This window comes from Copadichromis virginalis, linkage group LG11, assembly GCF_057382275.1.
Source record: "Copadichromis virginalis isolate Kocher_CV1m ecotype Utaka linkage group LG11, C_Virginalis_male_GT1.1, whole genome shotgun sequence".
Classification (NCBI taxonomy): Eukaryota; Metazoa; Chordata; class Actinopteri; order Cichliformes; family Cichlidae; genus Copadichromis; species Copadichromis virginalis.
In genome coordinates, this window is record NC_140628.1 from 35,199,030 (window position 1) to 35,218,302 (window position 19,273).

At 40.2% G+C, this 19,273-nt stretch overlaps 1 protein-coding gene across 1 annotated transcript in view; it reads left to right on the top strand.

Annotated features, from left to right (window-relative positions):
* The window catches only part of thsd7ab (thrombospondin, type I, domain containing 7Ab), a 226,762-nt gene that overhangs the window by 105,788 nt on the left and 101,701 nt on the right, over window positions 1-19,273 (top strand). Inside the window, exons 8-9 of the mRNA XM_085472186.1 lie at window positions 4,016-4,210; window positions 8,622-8,868. Of these exons, the coding sequence (XP_085328312.1) occupies window positions 4,016-4,210; window positions 8,622-8,868 (442 nt within the window). The remainder of the gene's footprint in view (window positions 1-4,015; window positions 4,211-8,621; window positions 8,869-19,273) is intronic.

Here is a 19,273-nt window from a genome sequence, read left to right on the forward strand (position 1 = left end):
TAAAAGAAAAGGCCACACAGCCAGGCCCCAGACAACAGACGAAGGTCGATACAAATCTTATTGAAACTGGCTATTGATATTCCCCATGCTGACTGCCTGCCCACTTAGACAGGGAGCTGTTTCTTCTCTGCATACTGAGCATGGAGGTGTTCCTCTCATAGTGGGTGTTCTGTTCATTCATGTTTCCTCTGTGCGAGTCTGAAAACTGCTGGGGTCCCTTGTCACTTCTTATTTTCATGCCTTCTTAGTTCAGTCATGATTGGTTCACTGCGTATCTGTCAAAGTGACATCTTAATGCAGAGTCAGGCCCAGTCTGACTTGTGAAGCCTCTCTTTTGCTTGAATTTTCAATTCACTCATTGAAAGGTTTACATTTGCTTGTGTGTGTGTGCTGCCGAAAGAGGAAAATATTCTCCGCCTGGTTCATGGCAACACATGAAGCAAACCAGACAAATGTGTGGGTTATTTTAATCCACTTAAGCGTGATACCAGCAGCTCATCAATAAACCATGAATAGTTGTGTAAAAATGTGGGAATTCCATGTGAATTTGCAGTTTCCATGTTTGTTTGGAGACGAGCCACAGTCAAGAGTGCATCAGTATGAATATTTTACAGCTAATCAATTTAAAAGAGTCATAATCATCTGTCATGTCAGTATAAGGAACATTAGTTTAGTTATAATCCACTGCCACATTAGGGAAATTCTCTGCAGAAAGAAGATATGCTGATGTGACACATCTACATTTAAAATGTTGTTGTTACTATTAGTGTCATTATTATAAGAATTGCTATAACAACCATTTTAGCACATTTCCCCCTCCCTCTCTTTGGGTCATCTGTCTTCTGATAAGCAGCCCCTCGTTAATAGAAGGTTTGAACAGCATACACCCCGATGACTCTCATGTTACACAGCATTTAAATTATTTTGCCATTGTTTTAAAATGTTTTTAATTTTTGGTGAGGGAAATTTTTGGACTTATGGATTGCACCCGTACACTACAGATTCAAGCTTACTAGAATTTGCTTCTAACTTCACCCTCTTGTACGAACATGATTACTTCTGGCTCCATTTATACCGGTTACCAAAGTGATAACATTGTAGCTTCAAGCTTAGTCCATCTGTTATATGCAGTCTGTTTGGTGGTTTAGACTTCTGCAGTGTAACTTTATGCAACTATATTTATTGCTCAACTTTTTTGAGGTCTTTATACATTTTCCATCATTCATGTTGATAGCTTCAACAATCTCCCTACAGGAATTTGTTGGCATTTGTGAGTTTTTATATTGATATTGTGACTATTATTCCCGATAATGAGTCGATGAGATGATGTGATGCTTCTCTCACTGATAAATTCAAAAACTGAGTATAAACATTGGCCTTGAACAAGTCGATCACAGTAGTTGCAGATGCGTCCATTTATTATTTGACCTTTGGCTAAGTTTAATTTAAGAATCCACATTAGTAATATTTTATCCATTAGATGAAACAGTGAAAAGAATAATAGTCCCTCTTTAACTGTTGCAACCTGTGTGCTTTTTATCAGATATGACAGATTTATTGCCATTAGTTCACAGGACTTTAGAAAAAAAAAGTTTAATTTCAGTTCTCAAGCAGCACAGTCATATTAATAATTTGCGCACGCCCAACCATTATAAACTAATGTTTCATAACCATAATCATAACACCCAAAGCAAAGCTGTGGCTGCAGCCACAGTGATCGCTATGTCACCGCATGGCTGCAATCATAATCTCAGCTACTGCCTGTCTCAATCAGCCTCAGCAGCATTCAGTGAGAGAGCTGGGAGAGCTCCTCTATTTATCTTTCTAACTGCAGTAGTACAGAGTGTGTCCACAACCAGCGCAGTCTAATACTTAACATAGTTTTACAATACAAAGTTGTCTTTTTGCATAGGTTAGATTGCAAGATTAGATTATTATGAGGTAAAACAAAAATAAAATTTTACACAGTTATCCCTCTGAAGGCTGACATTGGGCCCCAAAAACGACAGACCTTATATGTGGGACAAGCCACAAATTTTTGAAACCAAAAATGTGATTGTTAATAATACATTGTGTTTAATAAGCATATCTTATTTGGGGCTCAGTAGAATTTACTGTATGTATGAATAGACATACAGCAAAATAGATCATGCATAAGACTTGAATGTATGAGTAAAGTACAGTAACTGTGACATTTTAAGCTACTTATGTACAGTATTTGATTCAATCTGCTCTCCGGGCTTTTCCTGTTTAAAATCTTTTGTCTTTTCTTGTCTTCGCATTACACAAAAACAATTAAACAAAACCAAGTTTATGCTGCCACTTGAGAGAACAAGCGTGACTCAAAAATCTAAAGTGGGCCGTGTGCTTGACATTGTGCCATCAATTAAGACACACATCTGTTCACTTTCTCAGCACTTCCCTCCGCCTCTGTGCTGAAATGTGACGGGTAACAATGAAATTCTTGCAATGAATGTTTTCTGATTTTTTTCAACAATGATAATCAGACTTTTAGAGCAAAATCAGAAAATTACTTGTGTTTGTGTTTCAGGTCTTTATCTGGTTTATATTTCTCTATTTAAACTTTAATCAGTTTTTAATGTTCTTGTTTTGAGTCACTTTATATATTCACTTTTAGACATTTTCTTTGATAAAATGGCCAACACAAGTGTTTAATTACTGCATATACTGCAAAGCAACAGGATTTAATTGGGATGTTGATGGTAAGATAAACTGGGAATGCTTGCCCTTTATTACCTCAAGCAGGACGGTCATATGTGCTGCTTGAGAACTGAAATTAAACATAGGTAATACTAATGGGGCTATAGCTGTAATGTTATGGTTTCATGTGTAATATGGAGGTGAAATAATGAGTGAACAACTGTTTGCACGCAGAACCTGTTGAAATTTTCAGATGGTAGATTCTGAGTATTCCACTATACTGAGAAAGACATATCGAATAAACTGAACCACCTGTTGCACCTTTCAGCAGACAACTTTTGTTGAAATGAATACTGTTACGGCCCTAGCAGGGCCTCCTCCTGAAGTTGCCTGTGTGGGCATGTCCTACCAGCTGTCCTGCGTTAGGTAACCACCTTTTTCTTTTGTACAGCTGACTCACATCAGCAATTAAAGGTATTTAAGGGCAGAGAAAGGTGAGCTCTGGGCCAGTGCCATGTGAATGGTTGCAGCTACTGAGCTGTGTGTGTTCGGCTCCTACTTGGTGGAGAGGAGTGTGTTTGGCAATTTATCCTTCTCTGGCTTACTTCTCAGTTTAATTGACCAACGTTTGAGTTTTGTTTCTTTAAATGGTGATAGCGGCTTGTCCGTCTCTTTTAGTTAGTACTAATAGAAACTTTAATAAAACTCTTTAATTTAACCATCTTGCCTCTGTCTCCTTTTTCTGACCCGGACACATTTTGTTACTTCCCCCTCATCGCCTAGACCCCTTTTAGGGGAACGTTACAAGTGGGGGCTCGTCCGGGATTTGAACCCGGGACCTCTCGCAATACAAAATGACCATTGGGACTTAGAAACACACAAATGGGAGTTTTGAATGTATTGTAATTGCCAATAACATCTGGAATTTATTTAAAGCACTTGTTCAGCTGGTTTCTGTATGATCAAATAGATCAAATCATAGATCAGATCTGGCAAATAGAAATGTCTTGTGATTCTTATTACAGAATACCCCTACTAGGTGCAATCAAGGTGACTCAGCCTGTGTGTATAGTTAGATAGATACCCACTGCAGAAGTGCATATACTCTGAATTGACCTGTAACGCTGAAAGTGGTCCAGATGTGCACAAGCAAAAAGCCTTGAAGGAAAGATCAGCCAAGTATAACTCTGTAACTTTATAAGAAGAGTTGCGTAATTTTATGATCAGTGATTATCATAAGCAGATTAAAACACTATTATCCTATTTTTTGGGATTACCAAGTGATCACCCCAGCCTCTCGACAAGCGGCCATTTATGGGCTTTTGACCCTGTTGTATGTTCTGTTTTGCTTCAGGAGAGAAGGTGGAAAGAAATCTCTGCACGTCTAACCCAACTCCAGAACCTGTGCCCTGTGAGGTGCCTTGCTCAAGAGACTGTGTGCTCAGTGACTGGACGTCCTGGTCCACTTGCTCTCAGACATGCTCAAGCAAGACCATTGAGGGCAAGCAAATGAGGACCCGCTCTATTCTGGCCTACAATGCTGGGGAAGGTGAGTCTGGACCCGCCAACAGTCGACTGTTCATGGTATATGGAAATATATGGAGATGAGGCCTGAATATTGGCTTAGTCACAGCCTTTCAAGTCGTCCTTTGCTGTCACTCTTCGAATGTCTGGATTTCACCGTTCTTTGCATGTGCATTTGTCCTTATCTCAAACAGTCTGCTTATCTGTCCTGGTGATTATTTCTGTTGGTCTGTCTCCTCGCCTGACACTCACTTTTTTATCTCGCTCTAAGATCATTTCTCTGCATATGCTTATTCTCTCTCTGGTTTTAAATTTCTAAGAGCGTCCTCCATGTTTGTTTGTCGTCCTTTTTGTCACGTCTCTGAATGTTTTATCTGGGTGTGTGTTTTCCTCACAGTCACTGCAATGGTTGTGGCGTGGATCACTGTGATAGAGGGTAACATTTGAAAACACATTTTGATGGTAGCTCTTGTATCCCTCTAGCTATGTGTCTACATGCAGAAAAATTAAAATTGTTAGTTTGTTTTGAGCTTTAAAAAATGTGTACATTACCATAACAGCTTTAGGGTAGCTTATAATTGATTTTGAATTTATTCAGCCAGTTGTAATTCAGTCAAGCCTTGTTAGTGTTAGCCATGTGTGAAATGGGTGAACTCTGTTAGCAGTTTTCAGTTGTTCTGCTGTAGTATTAGCTCATCTAGTGCAGACCTCACCTGCCACATTAACATTTCTGACGTCTGTATTTATCAAAGGTCTTTCACAGGTGCCGAAGTTTCCAGAACTTTATGGTAAATATTTGACTCTAGGCAGACTGGATAAACTGTAGTTGTAGAGTTGTAGTTTAGATTAGCTTTAAACCCCTACTGTACTGTGACACAGTTTTATGAACACACAACAATACCAGAAATCTGGACGCTTTCTCTCCATCACAAGTTTCCCCCCCGGAGCAGATTATCTGATTAGAATTTGCTCCTTGGCAGATTTTTTTTCTTAACCCATGTGTTACATATTAATGAAATATTGAGGAAAAAAATGGTTGGAACTAAAGAACTGCTCAAACCTTAGGACACAGGGCTCTAATAATATGCATCCACCAATGTTTGCATAGAATTCTGTGCTAATTTTAATAAGCTTAATTAATGATCTATTTAGCATAACTGCTTACATTTAATTCTGTGGTGATTATGGTGGGACTGTGGAAAGCCCAAGTGGCTCTTACTGTTTTATAGTCATCAGTTGAATCACATTCAAGGTGCATGCTAAGTGGCAGTTTCTCCAGCAAATTATAGTTTGTCTTGCAAACATGAGTGCATTTAAATAACTGATGGAAAGGTGTCAGAAAATATGCAAAAAATTATGAAAAAACAACATTTGACTCTACCTGTCTAATAAATACCCAGTAACGACATGTCCCACATTCAGTTAGGTTCATAAATCTTTGGGAAAAGACATGATTTTGCCTCTCTACACCACAATACTGGATTTTAAATTAATCAATATGTGATTAAATCACAAGTATTACATGGATTACAGACATTGTTCTACATAGTCTGATTGTACATATGTGGTGATTCTGTAAACAATTAACAGCAATGTTTTTGCTAAATCCCTTGAATTAAAGCTAAAAGACTGCACTTAAATCACATATTACTTGAATTATAAACCGCTGTGTTGGTGTGCAGAGCCAAAACTTTGTCTTTGTCTAGCAATTTATGGACCAAACTGTATATGCACCATTATTTGTCACTGCATCATGTGAGATGTGTTTCCTTTAAACTGCCTCACATTTCCCCCGTTGTCCAGCAAAACAACATTTTCTAGGTCACTGTTCAGCCACAGCTGAGGCTCATTTGCAATACCATGTCAGGCCAGTGTCGAGTTTAGCATTGCCCCATTGTTAGTCAGCTAAGGTGGCATGGCGCAGTCAGCAGAAAGGAAGTCATGCTCAGGGGCTATTAGGCTGGGATTTGTCAGAGTTGGCAGTCTGTGATTCAGACCCGACTGTGTGTACACCGCTACTCATTTAGGAGCTGGCTTTCTTTCAACTCCGGCAGAGAAATACAGGTGTGAAGAATTCGCAGTGCTGCAATGCCCCTCAATCTTTCCTGAAAGCCCTAAGTGTCTGCAATTACTCTGAAACAGAGATGGCTCTCTCAGCCCATCGATCCAACAACTGACTGACTGCTGCCTTACAAGAGAAAGGAAAGGGACATGGGCAAAGAGGGGGCATAGCGATGGCAATAGTTAAAGGTATTAAACACTAAAGTAGTGGACTAAGGAGCTTGGAAAGAAAAGCATCTGGACTTTGAGTTGCTTGAAGACGTTTCACCTCTCATCCAAGAAGCTTCTTCAGTTCTAAGGTCAATTGGTGGGGAGTCCCAGATTTAAGCCTAGTGGGAGTTTCACCCCAAAGGGGGACAAAGGACCCCCTGATGATCATCTACCTAATCACATGAGCCAAGGTGTGAAAGTGGGTGTGGGTCCCAATCAGCCAGGGTTTCGGGTGAGTTCATTGTGAAACCTGGCCCCACCTTATCATGCAAATTCCTGAGGTCAGATGACCCAGGATGTGAGTGGGCGTTAAGACGTCTGGGAAGGGATCTCAGAACTGGATTATAGATGGCAGACAGTTGGTGTCGTAAACCACCGCTTCTGTTTAAAGATGGTCGCTCACAGTGGCTTCTTTCACTCCTTTTTCAAACCATCTGTCATCTCTGTCCAAAATGTGAACGTTGGCATCCTCGAAAGAGTGACCTTTGTCCTTTAGATACAGATGAACTGCTGAGTCTTGTCCCGTGGAGGTGGCTCTTAAGTAGTGCATTAAAGCTGGACTTATGTCTTGCAGTAGTATACACAAACATCTAAACTCCTCTTGTAGACATAATAAATTGCCAAAGGTTAAAACCTAAATCCTGAATAAGCCCTGATAAAGCCAGACCAAAACAGCATTTGTAACATTAACATTCAACAGGGTAGGACCTGGAAGTATTTTTTTTGGTAAATAATGGTTGTTTTTAACATTGGCAACCCAAGATATGTAGTAGTAATTTAAAGACTCTCCACCATTTGACCTTAGAACTGAAGAAGCTTCTCGGATGAGAGGTGAAACGTCTTCAAGCAACTTAAAGAAGTCCAGACGTTTTTCTTTGCAAGCTCCTTTGACTACGATGACCTGGATGACTGAGAACCTTCACAGACATAATTTAAAGACATGTTTTTTTTTAAAAATCACTATTTTTCCACGACATGCCAGCAAACATGGTAACTTTTCAGCCTTGTAGCTTTCACCAAAGCACGTTTTGTAAGATGTTGCTCATAACTAAACAGATGTTTTTAAGGACTATTATTCATTTCTGGTCATCTACATAAAAATCACACACGTCTCATTCAAACATTAGAGATTTTCCAGGGCTATCTTTGGAGGCTTTTTGGAAAAAGTAAAATCAAAATAAAAAGTTTAGGCTCCCTCTTTAAAGGAAACCCCTGATACCCAAAGGCAGCAAGAGAAGAGAACTGATCATGCTGTCAGTAAAAACAAAATGCCAGATACATCTATATTATGCATTATTCTGTTTTAATGAAAATTGGGTGGAAAAGCAAGCAAAAAAAAAAGATGCAGTGATATTTTGAGCCATAAGTGCAGTGCCTGAAATAAGGCAGATGCATATAAATCAACCAACATAAGCCTCAGCGTTTAGCCTCGGGGGAAACAAATTCTTGCACCTTTCTTGAGACTTGAAACTGGCTCATTTACAGTTTCTCTTCTAGCTTTTTATTCAGCAATTCTCACCTCCGAGGTGCAAGAAAAAGATTTTTGATTATTAGGTTGTCACAAGGTATTAGAGGCTGTTTAGATATCTAGATATCTAAATATTAAACTGACATTGAATGAGAGACTGGGTTAGAAGTTTTATATTGTTTGGTCCCACAAGAATAAAACTTTCCTTCACTAACAAAACCTTTTTTTTTTTTACTGTCAGCGGTTACATGTCAGGTGTAAAGTGTTTTGTAACAGGCTTAAAAAAGAACTTTTCACCTTTCATTTTTTAACCAAACTGATCCTTTTTTTTTTTTTACTCCATCATCACCTGACCAGATTTATCCTAGAAAATACCTACAGAGAGGAAACAGCTCCATGACTGTCTCATGCTTGAGAGTGTATGCAAATAACGATCTGAGGCTGGTAATTCTAATTTTAAACATTGTCAGTCTGCTATTTGGTGCTGTGCAGCCTAATCCGTGTAAAGTAGTTTTACCTGAACTTTTACACTGAAAACAGTGACTATAGTAGTGCTGGGTGATTCTCTTAATTAGCATTACATGATGTGTTTTAATCAGCTGTGAAAACAGAGTACAGGAATGACTGCTCCTGTTTTACCTCCTCACATGAGAACACTTTTAGAATTGCTGTCCTCACTGTGTTTTGGTATTCTCAGGTGGCGCCCTCTGCCCGAACAGCAGCGCCCTTCAGGAGGTTCGGAACTGTAACGAACACCCCTGCACAGTTTACCACTGGCAGACGGGGCCCTGGGGCACTTGCACTGAAGACCCCTCCACCTCCTCCTTCAACACTTCTGTGGGGGTCCCGCCCAACAGTGACGGCGAGGTTCCCTGCTCCATGGGAATGCAGACTCGCAAGGTCATCTGTGTCCGAGTGAATGTGGGCCAGGTGCCACCCAAGAAGTAAGCTATGTTTCTGCTTTCTTTGAGCACTTGTTTATGTTGGCTTTTAACCAGCGTATAGCCATTTAAATCCTGCTACAGAACACTGATTGCTTATTTCCTGCCTCTCTGATTTGTAGCTGTATATAACTGTGAAATCAACTCCTGGAGTGCTGTGTTGTGATGAAAATTGCTAAGTTCTCAGACCTAAAATCCACTTGCTTTGAACAGTATTTCACAATCATGTGCTATCGAAGATAGAAGAGGAGGTGTGTGTTTCCATTTCAAACGGATCTGTATGGCAGCTGATTTGACTGATTTGGACGCTTTTCACATTCAAAAGGAAGAAACTAATCAGTGAAATCTGTAGCAGCTTTGAGGAAAAGACGACAGCGAGAGCTCTGCTTGTCTTTTGATGAGTGAAATGATGTGTTAAAGAACCCCTTGTGTTTTGGGTTGTTGCTTAATGAACACAGAAATACAGTGAAAATGAAATTTTAAAAAGCCCATCTTACATGCTCGGTCAAACAGTGATGTACGAGCATTTGTTTTGGTGTGTAATGGAGTATCCAGGACATTGAGTAAATTATTTGTATCTGTTTATTTTAAAGGACGTCAACGGTTAACTGTACATTGCAAAACAGAGACTGAAAGTCGATGACATTAAAAACACAAAGGAGAAGTCAGAAAGCAAGAGATGAACGAGAGAGACAGCAGTGGGTGGGGAGCAAAGTGAAATAACGAGATGCTGAGCAGACTCTACGTGAAGTTAACTCCCAATTCCTATCTCCCCTTTGCAGGCATCCACAGATAAATAAATAATCTCTGTCCCTGAAAGTCTAATTAACCCTGCCGTTTTGGGCGCTGGTAATTTCTCATTGATGATAATGACAGTAATTAAATGGGATTGATACTTTAAGGCAATTTAATCATGGGGGAGATGAGAGACAAGATGTTTGTGGTTAGCTCTGAAGACCACACCACATGAGGCGAATTCAAAACACAGAAGCGTTTACTTTAACATCCGCCAAAAAGTTCATCTCTAGTCTGGTGTCAGTTGTGCTTGGCTGATTCACATGACAACAAAAGATAAAGGAGTTGATCTGCGTTTGTTGCGTTTTGCAGAAAATAAATCCAAGGCAAATTGATTTCGGCCCTGCAAAAATAAAAACAGCGAGTCGCCTTTTGTGTGTTCTCTTATGTTAAATTAGTTCCTTTTGTTTCTCGCTATAATTCAGGACCAGAAAATCCCCAAGCGTAGTTATCACTGAGGAGAGGATGGCAACATCAATTATTTAAAGGGTTGGCGCGTGTTGAGCATGTTACAAGGGAAATGTGATTCATGGAGAACAACACAGGATGAAATGAAGATTAATGTCCAGTTCAGCGGTGGCTGCTGGAGCAGCTGACCCAGTCAGTGAAGCTGCAGAACAGGGGTCAAGATCCTGGAAGTCTTTTATCGTGTGTAGTTTAAATCTACACTCCTGGCAAAGCTGGAGCAACAGATAAACACAGGCTCAGTGGCTTGGAGAGTGGGAGGTGCAAATGTGTCAAGGGTAATGGCTCTGAGTCTCTGACAGAAAGAGGTTTCAGTCAATTTGTTTCCATTATCTTTGTTTTTACTGCTCAATAACTTTGTATAATCAACTGTAATTTGCAACAAGGGCAAAAGAGCAGCATGTAATAGTGTCACTAGCAGAAACTGAAAAGAAGATATTGAAAGGGGACTCCTACTGTCCCTCTTAGAAGGAGGTTATTGCTGCTAACCTCAGCTGAGCCTGTTTGAGGTTTTGAATAATGAAAGTCACACAGGCACCTTAAATAGGTCCAAAGAGTTGTTTGACATTTTCAACCTTCAATGGAGATTGGTTTTTCTGTGACTTAGTAATTGAATTATTTTGGTGATGCTGAGTTCTGTGTGGTAACAAGCTTTAAAACAAGAGTCGCCCTTCAGGTAGTAAAGCACATCCACACCCATGTAACAGGAGGTCTGTCATGCTCATAGTCTTTATATACTCAAAGGATTATTGTTGCTGTAATTCCTTTTTTATTTCATTTTATTTTATTATGGAGAACAATGACAAGACATTTCAACTGTTTATAAAGCAGCTGGGATGAAAATGAGTACTCATCAAGTTTGAGGCCATGATTCTCAGTTGGATCAGGGGTGGAGTGCCTAATCTCAGCTGGAGAGGAGTTGCTACATCAAGTGGTGGAACTCAAGTAGCCTATATCGGGGTCTTTTCTATTTTTGAGTGGGAGATTGAGAGACCGATTCAGGTAGCACCTGTCGAGAGGTGGAAGCTGTACCATCTGTTGTGGTGAGAACAGGTCTATAAAAATCAGAAATCTTTACTTGATTCAACCTGATCTCAAGTTCAGTGTCGTCTCACAGGGCTTCCAGAATACTTGTTTTACTTGTTTTTGACTTCCTGGAAGTCCACGTCAGACCATTTGAACTTGACAGTGAGCAAAAATGAAAGTTTCTTTCAAACTGTTCTGAATTTTATGTGGAGGATCATCACTGGTAATGAATTGGAACTCCAGCTACAGCAGCATGCTTCTTTTCAACAGTTTCAAGTTGAAGAGTACATGTTTTTCAAGCCGTACAGCAGCATGGCAGGTGAGGAGCGAGGCTGGGAGAATTCTCACTGTTTCTTTGTTTTGCTTTGGGGTTTTTTTGGCTGTACAAACCTGAGGTTTCTGGAAATGCAGGAAGATCTTTTTGGGTACTAAAGAACAGTCTTTGATACACTGGCGTTGTTCCAGTAACTATTTCAGAGGCCAAAGTAAAAAGGAATACTGTAATGGGACCAGACTGAGAAATCTGAAAATATCAGCTGTGCCAAAAACAATGCAGGAGAAAAATACGTTGAATGTTAAATCAAGTAAGCAGCGACCTGATTGACAGGCGTCTCTTACAGAATGAGGGTGGTTAATGTTTGTCAGACATAAACCATTTATGTAAAAAGAAATTACAAAACCAGAATAAGAGTGTGGACAAAACAGAAATATTGTATTTTCCAAGGGTTTTTTTCATTTTTGTTTGTCTTTTCTTGAAGAGCATTTTTATGATTAATTTGATGAAATACATTCAAACTGAAAAGGAAAGGCGGGAACTGGAATATGTATAGCAGCCAGCTGTCCCTATTCTTCTCAGACCAGCCAGTTAGGCAAAGAGAAAATATGGTGGGTATAAAAATTTTTTACTTCTGTACCCGACCTACTTCAGGCTAATGTCTGGTTGCAAGAAAATCAGATGGATGAAATGAGTGTCAGGATTACTCAGCAGTGAGAAATCTCAGACTGTGCAGAACTTTTTGTAAATGACTGAAGATGGAAATAATCATATTTTGACCATAGTGGATCTGATCGAAATGTATTCGCAGCTGACAAAACACAGCCCCTGCTGCAGAACAGAGGCTGTGTTTTGTCAACATAACAAACAACACTAAAAAGGAGACCTGAAATCTAGAGCCAGAATAAACATTTGTAAATGGCCTGTACTGTGTGGACTTAAAAGTGCATACAAACACAATTGTTGTTGTCTTTGTTGTTGTTGTTTTTAATTTATCAGAAAGACCAGATTTTCCATTAGATAATGGGATTATTGGATGAAACTTTTCTGGCATCCATCTCCAACTCACAGCCTCTTAAAAGGGATGCGACTTGCAGTTGTGTTTAATGGGTTGTACCTCGGAAAAAGTGTGTGCATCATCACTGCTTGAGTTTCTGTCTGCCTGGGGGCAAAAACAGAGTGACAGATACTGAGAGTGCTGTCAAACAGAAGTCTCTCCACAGATTGTGAGACGGCTTTTCACGGTTATGGAAGAAGTTAGACTTCAGGGCTGGCAGAAACCTTTCCTGCTAGAAAGCATTCTTGGAACACGTCTTCTTGGTTCGTACTAGAAACACAGGAAACGCACATGCGTAAGCCTTGGTGACTTTTGTTAACCTTACAAATGTGTGGCAGGATATTTGGTGGAAAATAAGTGAAAATAATTCAATTAATAATACACATAACATGAACCCCAGTCCCGTGTATAAATCTTTCCACATACTAGCTCTGAAAAGTCGTTGTGCCTTTCCCATTTTCCCCGCTAGCTGTTTCCACCTCTCATCATTGAAGTGTCATGCTGTCCATGGTGCTGAAGACATTTTCTGATCTCCTGTATATATGTGTGATGCAAAGTAGCTCCCCTGAATTTGACCACATTTTTGTTTTATTCTCTCTCGTTTTTGGTGCATTTGTGCAGTTTTAATACTGAAAAAATAATATTAAGTATATCAAATGTTATTGATCCTCAAAGTTAGGTATAGAAAAATGGTTCTGAGCCAAAATGCTTATTTGATTTGAGCTTTTAAGAGTCTGTATATATGTTTTTCTATTTCTCTGTGCCAAATTTAGACCCACTCCTATGTATGTCAAGGACTTGCAACTCAGAGAGTTTTCATAGTGAAGATAGAATTTTACATGAGGTAAATAAATACACTCAAGTTATTGCACAAAAAAATCAACAAATTCTAAAAGACGCTCATCGAAAAACGTTCATGATTAGTTTTGACAGAAATACACTGATGGCAGAGTAAATGCATGGATTGGATTAAGTTTAGCAGACCTTAAGATGATCTCTGCCCTTGGTATTCTCAGGGCAGCCAGTCAGATCAGCCAAAGCAAAGATTACGTCAAGCAGTGCAATAAAAAGAGAAAAGCTTGGCCTAAGGCTATTCCTCTACCCAACTTCCTGCCAGCTCACGTCTAGGAAAATAAAATGAAATAAGTCTCAGGTGTGCTTAGCAATAGGATACAAGAGATTTTTGCGCCCACATCTTCACAGAGACTGAGCTTCATCACAACAGCCTGGATCAAGCTTTTGTACTCGATGGGCGAGGAGGCAAAGCAGACACTGGAGAGAGATCTCAACACCAGCAACACCGAGGATACGTGGCAGGCGATTCAGAGCATCACAGGCTACAAAAGCAGGAGCGCCCCCACCATGTGTGAGCCCACGTTGCCAGATGGGCTGCATATTACCCTCGCTTTGATCTCCTCAACAAAGAGTCAGCTGTAAAGTCGACTCTACCTCCAGAGGACCTGCCACTATCAGTATCCACAGAGGCTGTGAGAAGAATCCTCCTGTGGATGAATATGAGTAAAGCTGTTTGGCCTGATAACCTGGCCATACACTAAAACACGCTATTACTAACATTTTTAGCATATCATTTTGTCACTGTTTCAAGACAGGCACAATTATCCAAAGGTGCGTAGTGTGTAGTCTGAATGCCCTCCAGCACTGATCCCCATTCTGAAGTAGTGCTTTGAGAGGGTAGTTCTTCTGTGCCAGCCTCGCCCCTCACTAGATTACATTCAGAACCAACAGAACCACAGAAGGTGCTGTGTCCACTTGTCTTCAAAAACCTTGAAAATGAAAACACCTACATAACAATTCTGTTTGTCAATTTCAGCTCAGTATTCAATACTCCCCCATGAAGCTGACTGGCAAACTCTGCACTCCAGGATTCGACACCGTGCTTTGCAACTGGATATTGAACTTCCTCCCAAACAGAATCCAGACAGTTTGAATTGGCAGTCACACCTCCTCCACTCTATTCCTTAACAGTGTGCTCAGTTCCTTCCAGTTCATGCTGTACAGTCATGACTGCACTTGCAGGCATGAAGAGAACTTTAAGGTGAAATAACACCAGCATCGTCCACCATATTACAAACAATAATGTGAGTTAAAATCAGGAAGTTGAATCAAAACTAGTGCACAGTCATGAACTACGGAGCCCCGCAGGGGACATGGGAGAAAAAAAAAAATTAAGACGGACTTTTGCGAGATCTCGCAAAACACACTCGGGATCTCGCAAAACTTTTGCGAGATCTCGCAAAAGTTGAATTCCAACAATGGCGGCAGCTACTTAGTTGTAATATTACTCTTTCTGGGTCACTTACAAATACACTTTTAAGATATTTTGAGGTGTGAATGTAGTTGTGTAAACGTCAGATACCTGCTCGGTTTACAAGACATCACATATTTGCAAAAGTGCTCCGACGTTTTTGGAGATCTGACACCCACTAGCTCGAAGCTAACGGGAGGTCGAGACCTACTACAGCCGGGAGGAACACCGCTTTCCCGGCACATCGTGCCTCGACCTCCCGGTCGGCTTCGAGCTGCGAAGAATGCAGCTAAAACTTTTGCGAGATCTCGCAAAAGTATTGCGAGATCCCGAGTTTGTTTTGCGAGATCTCGCAAAAGTCCGTCTTAATTTTTTTTTTCTCCCATGTCCCCTGCGGGGCTCCGTAATGAACAGAGCAGAGTCATGTTAAAAAAAACAAAACAGTTGTTTCGTTTAGTAAAAAGGATGCAAAGACAACTAAAAAGCCATACTCCTCACAGATTTCCACTCTGGTGAAGAAAGCTTCAATGGAAGAGAACTACTCCAGGAAATTTAGGAAGTAGTTTTTGTCAACTTTTACAGAGGAACAGTAGAACACATCCTAACTGGAACCATCACAGACACAAAGAATGGGATACGGATGGCCCAGTATATGAAGGATTTGCAACGGGTGATTAAAATCATTCAGCCACATCAGTGATATCTGCGAGGTGCGGTTTCTCTGCAGAGCCCAAAGGATACAAGAAGACAATACCCACCACAGCCGCGCAGTCTGTTCACTCAGCTGCCATCTGGCAAGCAATGCAGATGTGTTCAGTGCTCTAGCACCAGACTTCAGAGCAGTTTCTTTTATTGGGCTATGAAATTATTAAATTCATCCTCCACACTCCCCCACAAAAATAGTTTTACGACTTGGTTATTTATTCATTCAATTATAATTTTTTTGTGAGTAACATAATGAGATTTCATCTGTAATTTCATTGTACATTTTTTGTTACATTATAATAATTAAACCGGTATCTTGTTCAAAGTCTTGAGTTTGATTTATCTCATGCCACAGTCACTGGAAGGGGTCCAAGCTTTATTGCACTGCAGAAAAAGGCTCTCTGACTGCACAACTTTGCCCTTTTTCTTAGCCTTGAACACTTAAAAGCTTTGGATGCTGCCCTCAACTTTCACTCTTCACTCGGAAATTACTTTGACTTTGCACTTTACTGCGGCAAACACTGCCACCGAGATGGCTTCTTCTAATGCAATTGCCAATTAACATATACCAACCAGCACATTCTCTGCCATAAAGACTGGCAATCAACACTTTAACTGAAGCAAGTTTCTAAAGAAGCACAAGAAAATTAACAGGGTGGAAAGGCATCAGGAGTTTTTGGTCAAAACAGAAAGAAGAGGCAAAGCATATGAAACTTTTTCAATATTTCAGGAAGAGCACAGATATAATAGGAACTTCCACTGATCACATATCACAGTTACAATCACAAAGGTGATCAGTAGCACAAATAAGGAAGTTAAGAAATTTGGTGACATTAGTGCCTGAATCCAGGTTAAACCAGGTTGAGCAGCAGCTTAATGCTAACGTAATGCATTAGACTTTCTTTCTTCCAACCCCATACATGTGATATACAGTAATGGATTGTCTTATTCTCTGGGTCATCACTAATTAGCTTTGCTAAGGACAGATTTAGGCAGGAGACGTTCGTTAAGATCTTATCAGAAATCATGTGTTTAGTAATCAGCTTCCGTGCCTTTCATGGTTCCTTGTTGTATTGTTTTTCAGAGACTATCTCTTTATGTGGGGTGTTGTTATCATCCAGTATGAACTTAGAAACAATCAAATGCTTCTCCAAAAGTCTTACACTCAGACTTGTACACTGCAGATTTGAAGAGAAACTGTATGAAGAGTGACAAGTACCTAACAAAGACAATCAGAGTCAGCTGGAACGAGCACTAGTCAGACGTCAGCAGTAATCAAAAAGGATATGACACATACAGCATAGAGAGATGATGAGAGATGAAGTTTCACTGGTTTTCATTTATTTATTTGCAATGTATTTTACTGAAAACGACTTACAGTACACACAGAGAAATGCCCCCACCCTCCACCACCATCACCACCACCTTTTTTTCTGTTAATGTTCTGGAGACTGTTTTTTCTCAGTCAAACCTTATAGGACCCTGCTCCTAATCCAAACATCAAATGTGCTCCGACAAACATGAAAAATGAAACAAAGATAAAATAACTTAATTGATCTTTTATAATGGTTCCACACTTTATGTAATATTTACCACCCTGAGATAACAACAGGAAAAGACTAAAGTGAGACAGCTTGTTACTAGAGTTGAGAAAGTTAGATTCATTCATTAGTGTGTGGACTGAAAATCGAGCAGTTGCTGTTCTGTTAGTTGGACAATCCTTTAATCCATTACTGTGGGGCGGGGGTGCAGAAAATAAGCCTAGTGTCAGTTCAGACAGGCCAAAAAGTCAAGCGCAGCTACAATCCTGGCTAAAGTACTTTAGTGCATCCGAATATCAAATGCTGATATACTGCTGGATGCATTATTTAAGCTGCTTTAGCCTGCTCACAGCTACTTTGCTTCTGCCACTTGGCAACCCGCAACCCACCTCAGTTCTTTATTCTATCAGTATAGTATCTATTGTCACGAGTTCCTTCTTTCTTGTTCCCAGTTGTTTCAAATTATGGTTTTCTAATATGCGGATTCTTTCTTGGACTTGTACAAGCACCTTACAGCCTCCCATTCACTGCTTAAAGAATTCTGACCTTTTTGTTCTATAAATCAAGCGATTAGTTCAGCGAGAGAAGATTCATCAGGTCTACTTTTAGTAAAACACATATTAGTAGCAGTGTGTGATTTACCCACCACATGGACTGAGAAAAAGCTTCAGTGACGCTTGTTATAGATTCTACAACTCAAAATAACGGCAATACCAGAGCCGTACTTACAAATTTAAGTAACTGCAGGTGGAAATAATCTTCTTTTGACTTTGAAAATAATTAATTTATCTGATTTAATCCCCTCTGATAGGGAGGTGACACCATTTTCTCTCCCATATAATCATAGATACAAACCAAGCCACAACTCTATTTCCCTTCACATATAAGTGATAGTGTGTCCTGCAATAACTGATGAATCATGAGACGCGCAATAGCAGTGTGTACAGTGGGAATTTACTCACTACAAGGCCTACAAGGTGACCCTTTATAGAGCCTACACGCCAGTCAAACAGTTGGAGAGAATGCCTGATTTACAATGGTGGAAATTCTGTTTAATAATTAAAAATAATTGCTCCATCATTTTCCCTTATATGTTCATTTATGTTGTGATTAGGGATGGGTATCGTTTAGGTTTTATCCAATGCCAGTACCAAACCGGTACTGGCAAAACGGTGCCGGTGCATAAACGGTGCTCGAACCGGTGCTTAAAGAATGGAGAACACAAAATTGGTCCAAAAACCTCTCATGTTCAGCTGTTTTTTTGTGAAAAGATAACAATGTTAGCCTTTTCTGCAGCTATAGGGGATTTATGGTATCACTCTTGGCTGGAAGCAGTGCTTAATCAAAGGAAAAAACACAAACTTTATCCAAAAACCTCTCATGTTTAACTGTTTTCCACTTTTTCTTTGGTCATTTTAACCTTTTTGGCCAGGGTGAAGGGAGTATCTGCCATCAAACAAGAAGAAAGCCGCATGTAACTACGACGGTGTTTGCTAGTTCACCTTACATGCATTAATGTAATAACGTGGTTAGCCTACTCAACGTAAATTACACACGAACAACATTAAGCTACTCACGCAGAGAAGAACGGCTGCTGCTGCCGTCATCATCCGTCATCATTTCTGCTACACTGGCAGGGCTAGGGGCCAGGACTCTACTCTTCGGGTTTTTGGGGGGATGTTGCTAACTCCGGGTCCAATAACAGGCACCACACCCGCAGTAGATGTGCTCGGTGTGAAGTCTCGCAGCAAGCTATCAAATACGGCGCATTTCTCGGCTTTTAACAAAATGCTATACGTCGCCAGGTGTTTCATCAGATTCGAGGTGTTACCTCCTTTGCACAGTATCACAGTATCACCTTAAAGCACTTGTTGCAGGCTGCTGAGTTTGCATATTTTGCTGTGAAGTACAGCCAGAATTTGACCGCTTCACCTTGGACATTTTTAATCAGTAGCTCTGCTCTAAAGGAACGTACGTACCTGGGCCCGCCTACTATCCTCGGAAAGGTAAAATGATTGGCTAGAATCCAAAGTGTATGACATCTCAGGAAAAAAACGCACCGAAATAAAGCACCGAAAGGTGCGCTGCTTTTCGGTCTGGTTACTACAGTTTATGTCAGAACGATACCGGTACCCATCCCTAGTTGTGATGTGATGAAATTTCAAAGATCATAAGATTTTTTTTATCCCTCATGCCTTTAGCCATTTGCATTCCTTTTTTTTCCAATTATTTATCCAATTTTTCCCTTAACTTGTCACGTGGTTGTAGTCTGCCCTTGT